Consider the following 20,862-nt stretch of genomic DNA (forward strand, 5'->3'; position numbering starts at 1 on the left):
TCAGAATGGAGGTTCTAGGCATCCTTTTAGAACGCTTTGAGATATTATGTTTTCTTTCCTGTTTTGAAGCACAGTGATGTCTTGCTTCATTTATTAATGCATATAAAATGCCCATTTAGTGAAATGCCTGTCATTAAATGTTAGAGGTATTTCTATTTCTATGGAGAGGAAATATATTTTGCAATTAGCCCTTAAGCATAAGGTTCAGATCTTCATGTTGCAGGAAAAGCACCTCACCAAATCAGAGCATGAAAAGCTGAAGGCAGGTTAGGTGGAGCAGATCTTTTACTTCTCTTTTAATTCAAGGAGCAGAGGTGTTTCTATACTCTTCCTCTTGTGGTATGTAGATCACTAATAGATACAGAGGGCAGATTTGTTATCCTGGATTGTTCCTTATACTCTGAAAAGTTTGCCTTTAATTAATGTATATTGTATATGGCCCTAATGCTGAACAAAAATAATTCTACAGAAATCTCACTGATAAATTGGCACTGTTTTATATGGTATTTTAGATGGGGATTGGAATGTATGCTCTAATCCTGTTTTGGATAGAGTATTCTCAGCTTAAAATGAGTTGGATAAATGGTAAAGCTTGTAGATCTGATTGATATCTTTCAGTTGCTAGAGATTTGGAGGGAGTAACAACCTGGTGATAGGGATTATATGTTTTGCTCATCAAAAGGTAACATATATGGAAGAATCAATTTCTTCCTAACATCTACTGATGTTTTTCCCATGGTTCATGAGATTGATATTCTCAGTAGCTTCACATCTGATCATCACCCTATAATGGACTTGAGGATATTTTGCCCTAAGGTATCTTCTTGGAGGTTTAACTCTCTCTACTGGAGTTGGATATTTTCCCACACTTATTAAAGACTTTGTGACTGAATTTAATTTATACAACCTTGAGTGTGGGTATACACCAGTTCTGAGATGGGGTGTGTTCAAAACCAGGCCACAAGAACCTGGGTAATTGCCAGGTTCTTGTGGCCTGGTTTTTGGCCTCTGTTGGAAACAGGATGCTGAGCTTGATGGACCCTTGGTCTGACCCAGCATGGCAATTTCTTATGTTCTTATGTTTGATGCGATCTGACAAATATCCTCATCAATTCTGGGCGGCTGCGACAGTGTCAGCCAAATATGCAGGGGTGGGAATATTACTACACAAAGATTTTCACTTTGAATTACTACAAACCTTCGTAGATGTTAATGGGTGCTATGTTTGGGTCACGATAAAAATGGGAGAAAATCAGCTAACACTACTCAACTTATACGGTCCCACAACTCATAAAGAGGATTTTTATAAAGCTATAAATTCGCTGTCTTTAGATAGGTCGGTCAGAAATATGATAGTGGGGGGGGGGGATTTTAATCTCACTCTGCACCTGGCTCTAGACACTTCTATTGGGTATAGTGCTGATCCCAAGAGCGCTAGAGCAGCTTTAAGAACCTTCATAGAGCAGGAAGCGCTAGTCGATATTTGGAGGGCTCGTTTCCCTAAGTCGAGAAACTATACCTTTTTTTCTACACCACATAATAGTCACTCTAGGATAGATATGCTCTTGCTTAGTAAAAACCTAATTAATATAGTGAGTGCTACAGAAATTGAACCCATAATATGGTCGGACCACACCCCTATTTGGTTTACATTGCATTTTAGAGATTACGACCAGGGTCAAACATTTTGGAGGCTCAATGATTCCCTCTTAAGTGACAAAACCTTTGTAACTCAAGTAAATAAAGAGATTAGAGAATACCTGAAGTGGAATGATGTGGGTGTTATGCTACCTGGGGTGTTATGGGACTGTCTCAAGGTGGTTCTGAGAGGTTCATTTATAGCTAGAGCATCCTTTCTCAAGAAGACCCAAGAAGGGGAAAGAGAAAAATTAATGGGCCTCCTTAAACAATTAGAACTACATCTGGGAATACATCCTCACAGCTAAAGCTCCAATTACAAGAAGTACGTAACCAAATAACCACTCTAGATACTGCAGTCATCGCCCACCAAATGGAGCTGGCACAACATAGATATTTTGAGGGAGATAATAAGGCAGGGAATTTACTAGCTTGCACATTAAAGAAAAGGCAAGCGCAGAATATAATAGTGAAAATTAAAAGTCAGGACGGGGACTCCTCACAGACAATAAAGCGATAAGAGAGCGATTCCATCAATTCTATTCCACTCTGTATAGCTCAGACCCGCAAATACGGCCGCAGAATGTAGCGGCCTACTTGCGAGGAACACCCCTACCGGGATTGACAGCATCACAAAGGCAGTTTTTAGACAAAGAGATTACTGAGGGGGAAATAGCGGTAGCTATTAAGCCTCTTAAAGTAGGCAAATTACCGGGTATCGATGGTTATACATCGCGATTTTATAAGACTTTTGCTCCTCTTCTCACCCCATTATTAGGGCGGTTCTTTAATTCTTTACGAGAGGGGAATCCTCTTTCTTCACAGGCGAACACCGCTGGAATTACCATTTTGGCGAAGCCAGGCAGAGACCCAACCTTATGTGGGTCATACAGACCTATTTCTCTAATTAACATCGATATTAAACTACTCATCAAAATATTAGCCACTCGCTTGAATTGTTTTATAGCTCAGCTTGTCCATCCAGATCAAGCAGGCTTCATCCCTGATCGTATGTTGGCCGATAATGTTCATAAAATATTAGATACCATCTGGTATGTCAAGAAACATGCCATTCCAGCTCTAGCTCTTTCAGTGGATACTGAAAAAGCTTTTGATATGGTGCATTGGCCCTATCTGTTTCAGACCCTAGAAGGGCATGGGATTTGGAGCTCATTTTCTACAGTGGTTAAGCCAACTGTATGACTCCCCTAGGGCTTGCATCAAGGTCAATGGAGGCTATTCCCCGACATTCATAGTAGGAAGGGGAACGCACCAGGATTGTCCACTCTCACCGCTTCTCTTTGCTTTATTTTTAGAACCGTTTGCTATTAGGGTTCGTCAGAATGAAGATATCAAGGGGATAACTGTGAGTCTCTATACCACGACACTATCGCTGTTTGCTGACGATATACTGCTAATGCTGGCAGATCCACCTGCTTCTCTTCAGGCCCTAACTAGGGAAATGGAGGTTTTTAGCAGTGTGTCGGGGTTTCATATAAACTGGGAGAAGTCTGAAATTTTAAATATAAGTGTCAGCGCTGCTGGGGAGTGGTTTATACGGGATGAGTTTCAATTCAAATGGGCAAGGACTAATATAAAATATCTGGGGGTGCTTATCAGTGCACATTAAGGCACATATTCCCTAAATTATGACGCATTGTGGCGTAAAATAAGCAAAGACCTTGAGGAATGGAGCCGATACCATATTTCTTGGTGGGGGGCGTATGGCTGCAATAAAGATTTATTTATTTATTTATTTATTTAACAGTTTTATATACCGACCTTCATAGTAAATAACCATATCGGATCGGTTTACAATTAACAAGAATAAAAACTGGGGTAACTATTCAAGTAAACAAAAGATAAACAGTAGGTAGGAATGAGTCATAAGATGATGGTGTTACCAAAATTAATGTATCTATTTCAAACTTAGTATGGATATCAAATAAGCAGATTGTGCTCTGGCAGAAGAAGATCATGAGTTATATATGGGCAGGCAAACGACCGAGGGTGGCCAGAAGGACGTTATATTTAGCCAAAGATCAGGGAGGTTTAAGTGTTCCTGAACTAGAACGCTATTATTTAGCAGCCCAACTCAAAAAGATAGCTGATTGGCACAGGCGGCATTCACCCAAACCCTGGGTAATGTTCAGCCAGGAACTTATGGGACAAATACCAATTACTAGTTTAGTTTGGCAGCTGCGGAAGACATGGCTGATAGGTCCCAAAGTAATGTTACCACCATCTATTAACCACATTCTTGATTTATGGTTTCAGAAAGGCACTCGCCTCACGGGAACCAGAGAATATTATCATAGCACATACCTTTACGCTAATAAAACATTTTCACCAGGTTATGAAAATTTAGCTTTTCAAATATGGAGAGCTAAGGGAATTCAGACCTGGGGACAAGTCTGGGGTCTGGCTGCGATTAAGACTTTTCAGAGTCTCCAGTTAGAATTTGGGCTTCCCATCTCAGCATTATTCCCCTACTATCAAGTATGTCATTTCTCCTCTGCCTGCTTGTTAGGAGGGCACTTGCAGCAAGGGGAATCAGACTTTGAAAAATTGTGCTCCAAAGCTGATAGGGTCACCAAAGTGGTATCCATTCTATATAAACTGCTGGGGCAAGAGGTGCGCCCTAAGGCAGCACATATCAAAGCATGAGAACTCGATCTTGGGCAGACCTTGCACTCGCGGGAATGGAAACTGATTTATCACTTAATGGGTAAAGGATTTATCGCTGCCACCCTAATGGAAAACGCTTTCAAACTTCTCTACCATTGGTATTTATATCCCACCAGACTACATGTTATGGCTAAGACTCATAGCCCCTTGTGTTGGAGGGATTGTGGAGAACTGGGGACATTCCTGCATATGTGGTGGGATTGTCCGGTTATCAGCAAACTATGGGACACAATCATAGTTTGGCTTTCTGATATGGGACTGGGGCATAGGCAACTGTTCCCAAAACAAGCATTATTAGGTATGCCAGCCCCGGGCCTTACGAAAAGCGCTAATATGCTCGTCAGATATGTGTATACAGCTACCAGATGTGAGATAGTGAAAAAATGGACTTCTCAAAACCCTCCCAGCCTTAAGGAAATACAACAAAGGCTTGAGTCAATATATTTATTAACACAAATTTCAGCTCATAAAGGTGATACACGTCATAAATTTCAGAAAATCTGGCAGGCATATGCAGACTGGAAAACAAGGGTTTCTGCTAAAGACTGACCAATTGCTTACATGGTTTTAGGCAATATCCAATTACAGAGTTCAGGGAAGCAACAAATCTGGATAAGAAGATTCTTGGGTTCCTTTTATATCCCATTATTTAAACCTGAATGTATATCTGTTGTGACACATAATAAAAATTTTGAATTAAAAAAAAATATATATTTTATACACTAATCACAAGTATAAAGAACATAGGGCCTCATTTTCAAAGCACTTTACCGCGTGCGATAAATTCGCGAATCGCGTTAACAGCTGTTAACGCGATTCGCGAATGCAAATTAGTCATTTGGTATTCAGGGGGCGGAGTTATCGCGGATTTTAACTACAACTCCAACTTCGCGTTATGGACTGCGCTACGGGCCAGAAAAGGATTATCGAGAGAGAGAGAGAGAGAGAGAGAGAGAGAGAGAGAGAGAGAGAGAGAGAGAGAGAGAGAGAGAGAGAGAGAGCGAGCCTTACTATAGTGCCTATGCCCTACATAGGTATTTGAATCCCTATGGGAGGGCTACCTACTAACTCGGGGTGGGGATTAGGTATGAGTGTCGGGGGTTGGGGGCCACTTTTGCATTCCACATGAGACCTACTGACAGAACAGTGGTCTCTAGTGCAGATTTGCTGGCCGTCGGAGTGAGGACGCTCACACCAAGAAGTGGTTTGGGCAACGTTCTCTCCACCTAGCTTGATGGACACTCTACCTGGGCAACAACATGCTAGGTGGAGAAAATGTTGGCCAAATCTCCGCTTGGAGTGAGCGTCCTCACTCCGACGGCCAGCAAATCTGCACTAGAGACCACTGTTCTGTCAGTAGGTCTCATGTGGAATGCAAAAGTGGCCCCCAACCCCCGACACTCATACCTAATCCCCACCCCGAGTTAGTAGGTAGCCCTCCCATAGGGATTCAAATACCTATGTAGGGCATAGGCACTATAGTAAGGCTCTCTCTCTCTCTCTCTCTCTCTCTCTCTCTCTCTCTCTCTCTCTCTCCTCTCTCTCTCTCTCTCTCTCTCTCTCTCTCTCTCTCTCTCTCTCTCTCTCTCTCTCTCTCTCTCTCTCTCTCTCTCTCTCTCTCTCTCTCTCTCTCTCTCTCTCTCTCCAGGCTGTCTGGGACTATCTCCAAAAAGTGCCATATATCGTGCACCGCGATACATGAAACTGGCAAATATCGTGCACCGCGATAAAACCCTGAAAGAATCATCGTGCAGTGGGAAAACATCGCGTGCGGCGCTAATGTTTTCGCGAATGGCGAAAACATCGCCGCACACGATGTTTCCCCACTGCACGAAAGAAGCCTCATTTGCATTGGTAACGCCCCCTAATGCGTTACCAATGCGATATTGGAAAATAAGGCCCATAAACATAAAACTGAAAAACTGCTGGGCAAGATTAAAGTTGAGAGCTGTACACAAAAAAGATTGCATTGTTCATACTTTGGGCTTACTGGAAAAAGCAGATAAGAACCAAAATCCCTGGAGATTTGCTCAATAGAGAAGGCCCTAAAATACACCAAACTCAAATTTTATAAACACGGGAATAAGTCCAGCACTCTTCTAGCAGGAGCTGTTAAGAGGAGGGCTAGGAGATCCAATATATTAAGAATTAAAAATATCTCCAAAACTATTGCTATTGAGTCTGCTGCAAATGAGAGAGAATTTGTGCAATATTTTTTCTAATTTGTATTCAGTGCAACAGATTGTACCTAATGCAGTCATACAACACTTTGTGATATCTCTGAATATGCCCCAATTGTCAGAGTTCCAAATAGACAAACTAGCTGCCCCTATTCAGTTGTTAGAGATTGTCTGTAATCTAGGCCCTACCTGCAAGGAAATGCGCTGGCCCATGTGGGTTTTATATAGATCTGTAATTAAAATTTTTCCTGAGCTGGCACTGTTTCTTATGGCTGTATTCAGTGCATCAGAAGATCTGGAAGCCTCACTGAGGAATATGGCAGGTGCTATTGTCTCTTTGATACACAAAAAAGGGAAGGATGATACAGAATCTAGCATATTTCCTGGCTACATTTGGATCTCAAAATTCTGGCCAAGATGTTGCAGCTGTGCTTGGAGACTTGCCTGCCTGCTCTAATACGCAGTGATCAAACTGGATTTGTCAAGGGCACGGGTTTCTATTTCTAATACACAGTGCTTAATATCCTTCATATGGCCAAGGAAAGGGTTTTCTGTAGATTGTTGGCATCCTTGGACATGGAAAAAGCCTTTGATAGGCTATTCTGGTCCTTTTTGTTTACAGTACTTGAAGAAGCTGGATTCCCTCATAGATTTATTGCATAGAACAAGGCTCTGTATGAAAAGCCTAGGGCACGGTTACTGATTAATGGTTCCTGACCCCCAGTTTTATAATAGCGAGGGGTACCAGGTAGGGTTGCCCATGCTTGCCTCTCTTATTTGATCTTGCAATAGCAGTAGCAATCAGATAAAATGTTGCCATTAAAGGGATCTGATTGGGTGGAAGGGAGCACAAGATTTTGTTATATGCAGATGATGTTCTCCTTTGTCTAACAGAGCCTCACAGATCGGGACTGGCTCACATGGATATGTTAGTTAATATAACACTCTCTCTGTATACAAAATTAATTAAGGTAAGTCATATTCTACTCATTTGGTAGTATGGTTTCAATTTCCTCTTGTTTGAACAATTTAAGGATTCTTAAAAGTGGATTTAAGTATTTGGGTGTTTTTGTCACTACTGAACTAGGCTTGCTTTATCGGAAGAATTATGGAGCTGCTATACGTACTTTCAAGCAGGATATTTCCCATTGGGTAGATCTTGCAATTTGTTGGATTGGTCGGTATAATTTTGTTACGATCCTATTCGTGGAGGCCATCCCGCGAGCAGGCCCTTCACTCACCACTTCAACTACGCCGGTCCCCCGTTGATGCAACCTTCGCTGCCCCAGACCACTGTCGTATGCAGCAGGTAGCCGCCACCGCTGACTCAGTCTTCGTGGCCTTAGTGCCACCACCAAAACACCGCTGATTGCGGCCCTGAGCCGCTGCCGGGACCTCCTCTTCACAGCTGGGAAGCCTCTCCTACTGACTCTGCCTCCACGGCATGGAGCCGCCGCAGCATGCCTAGTGCCGCCTTTGGGAAGCCTCCACCTTCATGGCCCAGTGGCCGCCGCCAGGGATCCTCTTCGCGCCCTGTGCCGCCATCGGGACGCCTCGCCACCGCTGCTGTCTTCATTCTGCGACCTGGAGGCCACCCCCTAAGCCTCTGCCTGCTTCCTTGTCTTCACGGCAGGGACGCTGCTGTCCTTGGTTCTGCCCTCTAGGTGCGCGGCCGCGCCTCCTTTCTTCATTTAAAGGGCCAGCGGTGGGAAAAGCCTGCAGCCCCACCGGAAGCCAACCTCAGTTCATTTCCTATTTCAGCCCTATAAAAGGGCTCAGTTCCTGTTCTTCAGGACCTTTGGATCCAGAATCCACAGTTATCTGTGCTCCTCTTCGGATCAAGGTCCTCTGTGGTCTTCATTTGTCTAAGATGGTTCTTCGTTCCATGTCTTTGATCTTCCTGGTTGCATTCCTTGTCTGAGCTTCTTCGTTGCCTTGTCCTGATGTTCCAGATGCTCCAGATGTTTAGAAGTCCTGATGTTCCTGGAGTCCTGATGTTCCAAGTTCCGAGTCTTCCAAGTTCCGAGTCTTCCAGCTCTTTGAGTCCTCCAGATGGCCACCCCGAGGGTAAATCCGTATAGATCTGGTTCCTGTTTCCGGTCATTGGAGCCTCGTTTGGTTGGATTCCCTTCTGGTGCTTGTCTCACTCCCGTGTGGTCCGCGACCAGCCTTTCCAAGTTGTGTAGGGTGCGCAAGCGGACAAGGTGGTCAATGACCAGCCCATGTGGGGGCTGTGTAGGGCGCCCTGAGGGATAGTGCCCACCTTACCTTCCAAGTTCCAAGTCCTCGCCTAGTCCTTCCAAGTTCCAAGTCCTTGTCTGAGTCTTCCAAGTTCCTACTCCTCATCTTGTTCCTGCCCTCAGCCTCCGTCTGGCCTCACGGACTCATCGTTCCCATCGGCGGGTCTGGAAGGGCTTCCGAGTGGCTGGAGGGCTACTCCTGAGACCAGCATTGCGTTGCTGGGTCTTATTGGTGCGTGTAGGTCCAGCGGAGGGCTGACCCTGCCTTCAGAAGGTTGATATAACTAGATTTTATATTGGGTGGGGAGGGTCTGAGGTATGAATGAGTATGTCTGTAGAAGGGATATTTTAGTACTTTGATTCTGAATAGATGATAATTTTTGGTGCTATTTTGGAGTATCATCGATGATAAAATATTGCTGCTTGGGTTATGCTATTTTGCACATGTTTGTATTGATGTTGTACCATTGATTAATGTATTTGTGATACTGTATTTGTGAATAAAACAATATCATGTAAGTTTGTTAGTGAAGAAAATATTGTTGATGCTGGAATGAATATATATATTAAAGCATTCATAACTATTATATAGATTCCCTATTTATTTGTGTGTCTGGTAAAGGATTAGGGGATCTGTGTTCTCTCTTTATAAATTTATTTGACAACATATGCAGGCGAGGATTAAACTCAGCCAGCTTTCTATATTCTGCGATGTGCCAGTATCGCGTGCAGACCTAGAAGAAGGAATTTGACATCTCTTACATTCGATTTATGAAGCATTTGAAACAACTTCAAGGACATAGCGACACGTAGGACCGCTTGGTTACAAGCAAGCACACTTAGGGAGGATGTCCACGAAAGACTCATGGATCTCCCCTGCTTAGAGGACAGATTGTTTAGGGATAAACTTCGTGAGACAGTGGCGCAGTCAAAGGAACAGAATGTGGCGGTGCAGTCACTCACGATGCAATCAGACTAGCCTACCCCATTCAAGTGATTATTCCCGCAATACAAGAAATCTTACTACCAGCATAAGCCCTACAAACAGTACACCCAATATAGGGTGCTGATCTATCAGCAATCCCACCCACAACCTTCACAAAGGGGACATCCACGGGACCATAGACCTCAGAAACCTCAACAGCAGACAAACTGTAAAAGCGAACAAGGATTTTGAAAAGTCCAGGCCACAGGCTCCGGTCGGGGGAAGGGTCTTGGTTTTTAAAGATAATTTGATATGGCTGTCACCTTCAGTTCACCAATTTACCAAAGTTATCTCATGCAGCACCAACAAAACAGCTCGATCAGATTCCCCTCTTGAACCTAGAAGCACAAAAGCTTTTAAAGCAAAAAGCCATTCAATGCATTCCACATTCTTATAGCAATATTTATTTATATACCGTTTTTAAAAATAGAATTTTGTCAAAACGGTTTACAAAAGAGGTAAAACCAACAAAATTAAAATAAATTGGAGAAAAAATACATAAAATGGTATAAAGCTGCCTAGGTAGCTCAATTAAACAAAAGTGCTTTTATCTTATAACAAGAAAGGAAATGTATGCCTTGAGGGAAAAGCAGGGGGGAAAGGAAAAAATGGGCCAGGGTTATGAAATATGGGTGAAAAAGATATCACTTAGTGGAGGAAGTTGGAATAATTGAACTTAAATATCATGAAGATATAGAAGGGATAAGTGGAGGGTGAGTAGTGGAAGTTGAATGAGTTGGTGGTATGTTAAAGGCAAGTTGAAATAGATATGTTTTGAGAGATTTTTTGAAATGAAGTGGATTTGATATTAGGCGGAGGGAGATTGGGAGAGAGTTCCAGAGCGAGGGTCCCGCTACAGAGAATGCTCTTTTCCTAGTGATTTCTAATCTTGCTTGTCATGGTGATGGTATGTCAAGTAGGTTTTGTGTTAATGATCTTAAATATCGAGCGGGTTTATAGATGCGAAGTATAGAGCAGAGCCACCTGGCTCTGCTCTATACTTGACATACCATCACCACGACAAGCAAGATTAGAAATCACTAGGAAAAGAGCATTCTCTGTAGCAGGACCCTCGCATGACATATTCTACTCCCATTACTTCCTAATTCCCAAATGTACAGAAGATCTTCACCCAATTCTAGATCTCTGTCCTCTCAATAAAACACTGAAAAGAGAAAAATTCAAGTTGACAACTCTGAAGTCCATTTTGCCCGTCATACAGCCGGGCGATTGGATGTATTCACTCAGTCTGAAAGATGTGTATGCCCATATTCCAATTCACCATTCGTTCTGATGGTACCTTTGCTTCCAGGTGGGCAGTGCACTTTACCAGTACAAAGTACTCCCCTTTGGATTCTCCTCTGCCCCGAGAGTTTTCACAAAGTGCTATCAGTGACTGTGGGGCATCTTCACTGAAAGAGGTTACAAATCTTTCCCTATCTGGATAACTGGCTGATAGTTTCCTTAGAAAGGCTAGGACTCCTCATAAATTACAAGAAGTCAATCCTTCAACCATCAAGAGTGTTAAGTTCATAGGGGCAAGGATAGACTCCATACGAGTAAGGATATTTCTGCCCATCGACAGAGTGAAACACCTACACCTCCTAGCTTTACATTTACGAAGCAAATCCAGGACAACGGCACGCAAATTACTAGTATTATTAGGCCACATGGCAGTGGCTATTCATGTAATGTGTCTGAACCGCCTGCACATGTGCAGCTTACAGAGGGGCTTGAAGAGATAATGGTCTCAGATGTCCCAACCACTTTCCACCTAAATTGTTATTATGCCTTCAATGAAAAAGGGCTTAACTTGGTGGTTAAAATTGAAAGTGCTAACAGAGGAGGCCCCCCCTACGACCTCTGCTGCACCAATTAATTCTAACCATGGATGCTTCCTCCACAGGTGGGGATCTCATCTCTTCCATTACCAAACATAGGGACAATGGTTGACCTTGGAGGCAACATACCAGATCGATCTCCTAGAACTCAGAGCAATTCGAAACGCCCTACTAGTGTTCAAACACAGGGAAAGCAATCATGGTTCACACAGACAACCAGATAGCTATGTTTTACATAAACAAGCAAGGAGGATCAAGTTCGCTAAGACTGTGCACAGAGGTGACTGATATGGGAATGGGCAGCCCAGTGCTCTATAACATTGCAAGCAACATACCTGCTGGGAATAGCAAACATTCAGGTGGACAGACTCAGCAGAGTGTTTCATCTACTCGAGTGGGCTCTGGACCAGACTATATCTGACAGGATCTTTGCTGAGTTGGGCACTCCCAGCATAGACCTGTTTGCAACTCAGTACAATACAAAGCTGCAAAGGTACTGCTTTCGTCTTCAATGTCCCAAAAGGGAGACTCAGGATGCGTTCCTTCTTTCAAGGTCAAGGGGTCTACTCTATGCATTTCTTCCAATTCCACTGTCGATACAAACAATACAGTAATGTATTCAAGATCGAGCAGAAATAATTCTTATAGCTCCAGCGTGGCTGAGACAACCATGGTACGCATATCTCATGCAACTTTCAACACAACCACCCCTGGGGAACCAACCAGGCCTCCTCACTCAAGAGAAGGGACCCTCCTCCATCTCTTATTCATGTCTCTCTACCTAATGGCATGGAGGTTGAGCACCAAATCTTAGAACCACTACACCTCCCACAACCAATTCAAGAAATTCTTCTATCTTCAAGAAAACCATCAGCTCGCTGCGACTACTTATTCAAATGGGCTTATCATATTCATTGGTGTCGCACGCAGTCAGTTGACCCATTCTGTTGTTCTCCATGATTCCTACTCAACTGCTTTTACTGTCTGGCCCAGGCAGGATTGCGAACATCATCAGTAAGAGTACATTTGTTTGCAATCTCAGCTTATCACCATGAGGTGGATGAACGCCCTATCTCCATGCATCCGTTGATATCTCGCTTCATGAAGGGCCTTATATGTATGTTTCCACCAGTAAAGAGGCCACCTTTCCATGGGACATAAATGTAGTGTTAATGGCGCTCATGGCAAGCCCTTTCAAACTTTTGTCAACAGCGCATCTTAAATTCCTTACTTGGAAGGTTCTATTCTTAATAGCAGTCACATTAGCAAGAAGAATAAGTGAACTACAAGCATTAGTACATTTTCCATCTTACCTGCAGTTTCTCCACGATAAGGTATAATTATGTCCACATCCAAAGTTCTGTCTAAGATCGTGTCTGAATTTCATCTTAACTAATCGATCTCTCTGCTGACATATTTCCCAAAATCACATAAGAATGAAAGGGAAAAAAATCTACACATCTTGGACTGCAAATGTGCCCTAGCATACCACAAGGAAAGAACTCAAGAACACAGGAAATCTCAACAACATTTTGTCTCCTATAACCCTAACAAGCTGAGAATTTCAGTCTCCAAGAGAACTCTAGCCAACTGGTTAACAAATTGTATACATCATTTTTATGCCTCAACTTTCATTCCCTCTTGGGAACAGTAAAGGGACATCAGATACAAGCAGTTACAGCATCCTTGGCACTCCAGAAAGATGTTCTTATAGAGGATATAATTCCTTCTGGGTACAAGCCAACCAGATTCCCAAGTATTTTAATTGTGTCAAGCCCCCCCCAATTATCTTTTAATGTAAGGGAAACAGGAAAGGCTTCAGATTTACCCTTATTTATCCTTAATCCTGAAGAGGTTTCCAACTGAGCTATTTCTTCAAGGATTTTATCCACACATGCAATGGGATTGCCAATAAATAGCAGCATATCATCCGCAAAAAGACTTAATTTAATGATTTTTCCCCCAATTTGAATTCCTTGAAAGATTTCCATAGTTTGAAGTTTTATTGCCAAGGGTTCTAGTATAAGCACATGTACAAAGGCGATAGAGGGACAAGCTTGTCTGGTACCTCATGACAAGACCCCATTAACCAGTAACTGAGTCATAGGATTGGTATAGAGAAGCTGAAATCCATATTGTTACAACACTCACCACATATACTGCCACTCAGTCCTGTCAAAGGCCTTTTCTGATTCTAAACTAACATTTTAACATCTCCATTACGGGGAGGTACCCGTAATGGAGAAGGTTTTCATGGGTAATGATTCAGATGGACTGAATCAAATCACTGTGAACCTAGAAGATGTGGTAGGCCAGGTTGACAAACTGAAGAGTAGTAAATCACCTGGACCGGATGGTATACACCCCAGAGTTCTGAAGGAACTAAAAAATGAAATTTTCAGACCTATTAGTAAAAATTTGTAACCTATCATTAAAATCATCCATTGTACCTGAAGACTGGAGGATAGCAAATGTAACCCCAATATTTAAAAATGGCTCCAGGGGCGATCCGGGAAACTACAGACCAGTTAGCCTGACTTCAGTGCCAGGAAAAATAGTGGAAAGTGTTCTAAACATCAAAATCAGAGAATATATAGAAAGACATGGTTTAATGGAACAAAGTCAGCATGGCTTTACCCAAGGCAAGTTTTGCCTCACAAATCTGCTTCACTTTTTTGAAGGCACTTAATGTTTCCAATATTGTAAAGTAAAATAAAAAATAAGCCCTGCAAAAGAAAACATATAACAACCAGCCAACGTAGTAAATGAATGGGGATAACTGACAACATTAAAAATGAAGTAAAAGTATACACTATGTAAAATGGATTGCTGCTTTAACTTCAGTCTGTAGTGCCCTGGCTCTTTTTTTTTTTTTGCATGATGTAATGATGCCATTAATAGGGAAAATAGTCTGAGCTTCATACTTCATTACTCTGTGCAATGAAAAAAGGAAACATTTGTTCCTAAAGTAACCAAAATGGCCTGCAAGTCCAAAAAAAAATAAATATATATATATATACCTACTTCATCAGAAGATCTCATTTAGGCTAGAAGATTTGGATTGTTAGAGCCTGTTTATGATCAATTTTTGGGGTTCAGCTTTGGTCAGCATACATGTTAGTTGATTATCTGAAATTAAGCACAGCTTGTTTTCAAAATGAGATCAACAAATGGAAACCTGCAAAAAATTGCATAATTGACAGGTTTATTTCCAAAATGCTGCCCACACTTTGCGTTCTCTGCTTCTAGGAACCTATGGGGGAGGTTTCTTTCAGCCCTGCACACATTTTGCTTCCAAGGACCAGGGAAAGAATACTCTGAGCCCACATTCACAGTCTTTCACTGTGTGGCATCAAACCATCCATGGTTCCCTTCAGTAAGAAAAAACTTTCCCAGATAAACTGAGACAAACTAAGGATTATCAGAAAAATAACTACATGGGCTCAACCAAAAGAGAAAAAATATTTAACTCTAGTTCTGTTTTTCCATGGCCACCTTGAATATAGTAGTTGTCATTCTAACAGAATTCTGCCCCTTGTTCAACTTGATTAATGTATAACCATGGATTGAAAAATAAAATTAAGATAGGAAAACATTTTTTTAGCTAGTGATGGTTTTCATAATTTTCTGCTTCATGTGATAGCCAATCCTTTATTTATGAAATTATAAATTGATATTCATGAACATTGAAATACTATTTTCTAGGCATGTCTAGCAAAGAAAAATGTTTGATTGCTAACCATGAAAAAGAAAAAGGGAATGAAGCTTTCAGAACTGGAGATTTTGAAGAAGCTGTGATATATTATAGTAGGTGAGTTATTACAATGTAAGGCTTTGCTTTCTGGAGAACAGTTTCAACAGGAACTAAAGAAGTCCAAGCATTAATACAGAATTACAAAATCTAAATAGATGAACGTGTAACAGAACTGAAAATATGTGATTGCAGCAGCACACATAAGCAAAACACCTCAAATAAATGATTGTCACATCTGAAAACAAAAATTAAGCAATATATTCTGAAACATTTATATAAATACATAATCTGTACAGCAAGATGATGACATTCTGTGTGACAGGTAGTTTGAAAAGTTTGACATGCATTTTATAACCACTTCATCAAGGAAGAATTATTAAAAAAAAATAAAAATCAGTAAATGAAGCTTTCGGTATAGCATGGTACATTGCAGTAGTAAATTTAAAGGAGAAAAATTTGTTTAAAGGGTCCAATTTTCACCTATGGAGTTAGGTAGCTAGATCCTGCAAAGTGAAGATTTCACTCTACTGAGCAGTTAAATATAGGTTCACTAAGTGGCTAGATTTAGCTGCTGCAAAACTGAGCGGCCCCAGAGATGTTCCCACAGTCGGGGGAGGACTTAGCTGGCTAGTGCTGATTTTCAGTGCTAGCCAACTAAATTTAACCTCTTAACCCTGAACCAAAGGGTAGGCTTGAACTTAGCTAACTCAGGGCAGAATTCATCAAGGCATGGAAAAATGCCTTAGTGAATCAGGCCCTAAGTTTTTAATAATCTAGATTTAAGGAAATTTACAGCCAAAACCTTGCCAGTAAGCTTGCAGCTGAAAATGAGCCTTGGATAGTCAACTAAAACATAGGTGGTTATTTTACTCCAGGCCCAGTTGAAAATTTACCCCAAAACATATACAGCAATTTTATCAGCTACATGTAAGAGACAACGTTCAAATAGTTCGTGGGCACTTTTAGTGAGCATACTTAGGGACCTTCATTTTTAGTTTTAATTTATTTTTCCTTGGAATTTACGTTATTACAAAATAAAATCCATGGAAAATTGACTTGGTTATAACAAACAGGAGAAAAATCAATGGAAAAGTAATTTTTCCACAAATGCTTTGAACCAGCTAGAGAAGAACAATGTTCAGCCAAATCATTTTAACCGAGTAAATCCGTTTTTACCTTGGTAATTGGTTTTGAAACTGGGCCTCATAATCAAATCTTAGACTAACTGGCCATGGGTTTTAAACAAACTGACTAAATAATTTATTTAGTCAACACAGAATTTAACTGGGGATTCTGTTGTCAGAGATATGATCAAAGACAATAGTATAGCTAGGTTTAAAAAACAAATTGGGCATGTTTCTGGAAAACAGGTCAGTTAACAATGTTGAGACCTTTTGGGATCACCACTTGTTGGCCCTAGTCAAAGAGCAGGGTAGAAAGTGTAGGAGTGGAGCAAGGACAGGCTGCATCATAGATCTGTGTGGCAATTTTATTTGGCAGTTAGAGAAGCTATTTTGCTTAAGTTGCCTTTTCCCTTATTCTCGGTGTGCTAGGGTTTTGCATCGAATAAGAAGGAAACATTTACCTTGCTGGTATATAACCAGTCTAGTGAGGGCATCTCAGGTTGACTAATAAATTCTTGGATTTGATTTTTTTGGAAGATTTTCCTGTGAAATCCCTGATCCATGGCTCGGGGTAGGGGGACATCTTGGAAATCCTTGGCCTGGGAAGACTCTGCTGACTCTGTTTCACAACCCATGGATGGACAGTGGAGACTTGTTGCAGGGGAGTTCTGTTTTTACATTTTGTGAAGATTTTATCTTTTTGATTTGGGAGGAAGTTTTTGCAAACACTCTTCCTGCCCAGTAGTTAGAAAGAAGTCTTATTAATTGAAAAGGAGAACTGTGAGTAAGAATTTTTGTTCATCTAGAGACACCCCCCCATCGGAGTCCTCACCCTGGGAAGGAAAAGAAGTGTGGAAGCTGAGTGTGAGAGCACCTTTGGACCTCAGTTTTTTTTTTTGGGGGGGGGGAAGAATTCCACCTATATCTAGGTGACCCCTGCTTGCCTGGGATTCTTAATTTTTCATGCTCTGAAGGGTGAGATATTCCTGGGGCCCAAAGTAATAAGGGATACCTGTATAGATAAAGAGAAGTTAAAGAACTGAAACTATAACTAACTGTCTTAAGAACAAATGTGTATATTGCCAAATTATTATTATTGAAGAACTGCAGTATGATCAGACCATGTCATGTGTTCAATGTCAGATACAGTTACTCTATTAATTAAACCTTTGCCAAGTAATAATAGATCTATCCTAGAATAGGATTTATGAGGACAAGAATAATAGATATAATTCCCGGACCCTGGGAATCGTGAATGCCAGGCATCTAGCAGGTTAGCGCGAGATATAAGCTGTTTCAAACTATACCGTTCACCCTGTGAGTCAGTGGAATGGCTCACGGAGTTATCCAAAGCTGAGTTTAAAGTGACATTAAAGTCTTCTCCAATAATTAAGGATCTTATTACTTTTTTCCATGGCATGTCATCTAAAGATTGGAAAAAGGGACATTGCCGAAAATTAGGAGCATAAACTGAGACCAGAGTATAAAACTCCTTCTCCATCTTGATTACCAAAATGATATATCTGCCCTCAGGATCTTTATGACAGTTCTGAAATTCATATATAAAATCTTTAGCCCAAATTTTCAAAGGCCCGCGTGCACAAATACTGGGGGTTACGCGCGTGGCCGGGCCCTGCACGCGCCATGTGCATTTTCTAAAGGACCCGGCCACGCATGTAACCACCAATATGCACACAAGTGACAGGCCTCGCACAAGGGGTGGGGAGGGGCAGGCCAGGACAGTGCCATTCAACGCTGTCATGGGGAAGCGCGTGCTGGCAGCCGGCCAGCGTGCGGAATCTACTGCTGCTTCAAAGGAGCAGCAAGGTAAGAAATAATTAAAAAAAAAAAAACTTTAAGAGTTAGTTAGGGGGTAGGGGTCGGGGAGGAGAAGGGAAGGGAAGAGGTAGGAAGGGTAGATTAGGCATAGGAAAGTTCCCATTCCAGTCCGTTCCTTAATTGGAGTGGACTGGGAGGGAACTGGGGGCGGCCCAATTGTGTCGCTGTGCATGTGCTTTTAAAATCCCCCCCCCCCCGCATGCGGAGGAGGCCATCTCGCACATGCGTGCACAGATATTAAAATCTGCCACACGTGTGAACGCAGATATTGTATTTAATAACATGTGCACGCCGACATGCGCGTGTTATAAAACAGCCAAGTCTATGTGCTCACACCGGAAACCTTGTGCACATGGACAGCCGCGTGCTTCTTTGAAAATCAACCCCTTTATAAATAAGAATGCCCACTCCTATATATTTTGCTGTTTTTGAACGCGCTGCCCAATATTTTGAGGGAAAGGCCACAAAATGCATCAAATCAGGCTTTTAAATGCGCTTCTTGTACCATGACTATCGCAACCTGTAGACAGCGCAAATCATTAAAAAAAGAGACTCCAATTCTGTCCAGAGTTGAATATTTAAAGAATATATTTTAAAAACCAGCATGGATAATCCAGGAAAAAAGCCCTAGGTGTGCATACTCAAGCCCAGGATAACAGTAAATGATAATCCCCTCAAAAAATAAAAGCTACTCAGGAATTGCTGACATAACTGGTGTCCGTTTCTCAGTCGTCGTCGTCGTCCCCCTGCTCAATCTTATAAAATATTGCTAATACCTATTTCCCCTCAGTACTTCCTCTCACCCCAAATCCTAATCCCTAAAGGATCTGCCCTGAAAATTCTGTAGATCCATAAGTAACATAGGAGGAGATGTCATCAAGACCATCGGGTTCCCCACCCGACGGCAAATATTCGTTAACAAAAAGAGAAACTATGCATCAAACTATATTGATAGCATAACTTTTAAAATGCCACATAATCTCAGGTTGTTAATAAAGTTCCAACTAGCCCCATTAAAGACCCAGTATAAAATAAACTCCGCTAAACCAGCTGAAAACTCAAAAGTTACTCAAAGTCCTCAAGTTACTTCTGAAACAGGGGAACCTTCAGAGTTCTTGTTCCTCCCTTTCCAACGCGTTGCCATCGGCGCTGATCCTATTTGTGCGAGGTTGATGTCTGAGCTCTTGACGCTGCAAATATTGCTGGTAGGTATAAATCTAGAAAGACTGTGTTTGCTTCCATTACAGTCTTGACTCATGTGAGACGACTTGAATCGAGAACCATATCCCAAAGGGATAGACCCATCAATAGATGTTCTCTTTACGGGCTTGGGTAGTGACCGGCAAATATTCCTGTCATTTCTTCAGCATGGTTGGAGAAAGATCAGCAAAAATGGATATGTCATGACCATTCGAAGTCCACATCGCTTGCTTTTGGGCCTATTATAAATTTTATCTTTAGCCGCATAGCTGTTGTCCAGCCTCTGGCCCAGAGAATGATGGGCGCGCTCCAGTTTAATTTTAAATGTGGAGGCAGTTTCAGGAGACATAGTGGGAACTATAACACTTTGGCAGATTTGTTCCACTGCAGAAGCACAGTCCTGATATTCCGGGGTTTCCGGTACCACTCGGAAACGCAAATTGCTATGGCGGGATCGATTTTTGATGTCTTCAAGCTTCTCGACGAGTGCAGAGCATTATGGATGCAGAGTCTTGTGTTCTGTATGCAGTTGAGAGAGTTCTTCGGCCTGTAAATCCGATTCATCTAGCCTTCTCCCCAAGTATGTGATATCCTCCTTCATTTCACCCATAAGATCCAGCATTTCTTGTTTATAAGTTTTAAGATCTTGATGCAGGTCACAGAACCAACTGTGCATCTCTGCCCGAGTTGGTAACTCTGTTTCCGATTGATATAATATGCCTTCTGAACCTCCTTCAGCATCTGCGCCATCAGCTGCCGCCATTTTTGTTAAAGCAGTCTTGCGGCTCAAATCAGCTTTCTGGTAAGAGAACTGATGAAAATCCACCGATTTTTGCTTGATGGACATCAGAAAGCTTCAGTTAATAATAGCACAAAATTGCTAATGCCTGAGATATCAGTTCAGTTTGCCCGATCGGTAGAGGAGCACCCAAATTAGGCAGCCGACAGCCTTGATGACTTCATTTCCTCCCGTGTTTGATTGTTTTGACACCTCTTCTGGTTTTGATATGGGAAGGAAGGGATCACACAATGTCCTGGGGCACTTTCCACTCAATGTCCCACAGCCTCAGTGATCATATTCTTCTTACAGAGGTAGGGGGAGGTGAGGATAAACCTCCAAGGCCTCAAAGTGCAAGGTATATTTTTCTCTCTGTCTTGGGTGTTCTATTCCTGTATGTACATGGTGAATATGTCAAATAAATAGGATATTTTATAACATATATGCGTCATATAAAATACAGTTCCCGCACGCACATGCGCACCGGATTTTAAAATCCACACACACATGTGCGGGCAGGTCGGGACCCGCATGCAGATGGGGGGTTGGGGGGAATTTGAAAAGCTACAATCGTCGATGCAAGTAGGGCTTCCCC

The 20,862-nt window shown here is 41.9% G+C and overlaps 1 protein-coding gene across 3 annotated transcripts in view; it reads left to right on the forward strand.

Moving 5' to 3' along the window:
- The window catches only part of SPAG1 (sperm associated antigen 1), a 283,883-nt gene that overhangs the window by 64,025 nt on the left and 198,996 nt on the right, over nucleotides 1–20,862 (forward strand). For all 3 annotated transcript variants that reach the window (XM_029591799.1, XM_029591797.1, XM_029591798.1), the window contains exon 7: nucleotides 15,278–15,383. In XM_029591799.1, the coding sequence (XP_029447659.1) occupies nucleotides 15,278–15,383 (106 nt within the window). The remainder of the gene's footprint in view (nucleotides 1–15,277; nucleotides 15,384–20,862) is intronic.

This window comes from Rhinatrema bivittatum, chromosome 2 (assembly GCF_901001135.1).
Source record: "Rhinatrema bivittatum chromosome 2, aRhiBiv1.1, whole genome shotgun sequence".
Lineage (NCBI taxonomy): Eukaryota > Metazoa > Chordata > Amphibia > Gymnophiona > Rhinatrematidae > Rhinatrema > Rhinatrema bivittatum.